Consider the following 1327-nt stretch of genomic DNA (forward strand, 5'->3'; position numbering starts at 1 on the left):
ACTCATGGGCCCCACCAGCACCCGCCACAGCAGAGCAGATCCAGGAAAGGGCACAGAGGTCCGGGCCCCCAGGGCGCAACCCTGAAACTTTGAAATTCAAAATCAAGGTGGTTGATACCTGAGCACATTGCAGCTTCATTTCATGACATTTATATTTTCTGTAACACTTTTTTTTCCTAATCAGCACATTTATCAAAMTAAAACAAACACTTTAGCTCATAATTTGCTTCATGAAATCTAAGGGGGAAAAAACAACTCAATGAGACAATTTACTGATCAAATGAAACTTGACTAACTTTTTCACATTYAACCCACAGAATCTTACCCTTTTATTTTATTAAAAGAAACAGTTTTATCTGGATTTCCCCGAGGCTGAAGTTTCCAGTGTTCAACGGAGGCTTGATTTTAGGACTTCTACRTGCAGTCCGACAGGCCTTTGAGGCTGATGTACAGGGAGCTGACCGTGGTGGCCTCCTCCTTCATGGACTCCTTCAGGTCAGGCTCACCTGCACACATCACAGCCAGCAGTCTCCTGGGCAACTTCCCACTGAAAACAAGGTAGATGCAGGGGTTCATACAGCTGTTCAGACTGGCGAGCAGCATCAAGATGGTGAAGGTGGCAGCTGGAGAGACAAAGGAGGATTAGATGGGACGTGTTGGAGACGAGAACCAGCTTCTGATTATTTTTAATGAAATGAGCTAAACAAATAAAAAGGTGATACTGAGTAACTCAGTCTGTAGTTAAGATCTATGTACTAATTGTATATAAACAATCAGAACCCTTGTTTCCCTGTGAGTTATTACACAAACTTATTTGTTTCCTTTAAAAGCCTAGCAGATAAGTTCTGGTTCTGGTRCTGCTGACTGTGTCTTTCTGTTGAAGGAGAGTCATTGTTCCCCACGCTCACCCACGTTCTGCTCAGGAAGGGCCATGGCACCAAAGTTTAGATTTAACAAATCTGCTGGGGTTTTTATTTGTCAGCTTTTTACAAAGTGATATTTTGTGATACACTGACTGATTGGTGTTGTGTTCTAATCTAATGTATTTAAATGAGCTTTAATTAGGTTTGAGTCTGAATCTATTTTGAATTTGAATTCACAGTTTAGACAGTTTACCTGTACAGTGTCCTGAGGTTACATCTGTAGGATCTGGTGCTACATGCAGCGGGTAAAATAAGTATTAAACACGTCAACATTTTTCTCAGTAAATATATTACTAGAGGTGCTAATGACATGAAATTTTCACCAGATGTTGGTAACAACCCAAGTGATCCATACATACAGTGGTTTGCAAAAGTATTCATACCCCTTGAACTTTTCCATATTT

At 40.7% G+C, this 1327-nt stretch overlaps 1 protein-coding gene across 1 annotated transcript in view; it reads right to left on the reverse strand.

The window, feature by feature from the left end:
* Window positions 1–268: 268 nt before the first annotated feature.
* The window catches only part of avpr2b.1 (arginine vasopressin receptor 2b, tandem duplicate, 1), a 6138-nt gene continuing 5079 nt past the window's right edge, over window positions 269–1327 (reverse strand). The window contains exon 2 of the mRNA XM_014009444.1: window positions 269–623. Within this exon, the coding sequence (XP_013864898.1) occupies window positions 415–623 (209 nt within the window). The 3' untranslated portion in view covers window positions 269–414. The remainder of the gene's footprint in view (window positions 624–1327) is intronic.

The sequence above is a fragment of the Austrofundulus limnaeus genome, unplaced genomic scaffold (genome assembly GCF_001266775.1).
Source record: "Austrofundulus limnaeus strain Quisiro unplaced genomic scaffold, Austrofundulus_limnaeus-1.0 Scaffold58, whole genome shotgun sequence".
In the NCBI taxonomy this organism is placed as follows: Eukaryota; Metazoa; Chordata; class Actinopteri; order Cyprinodontiformes; family Rivulidae; genus Austrofundulus; species Austrofundulus limnaeus.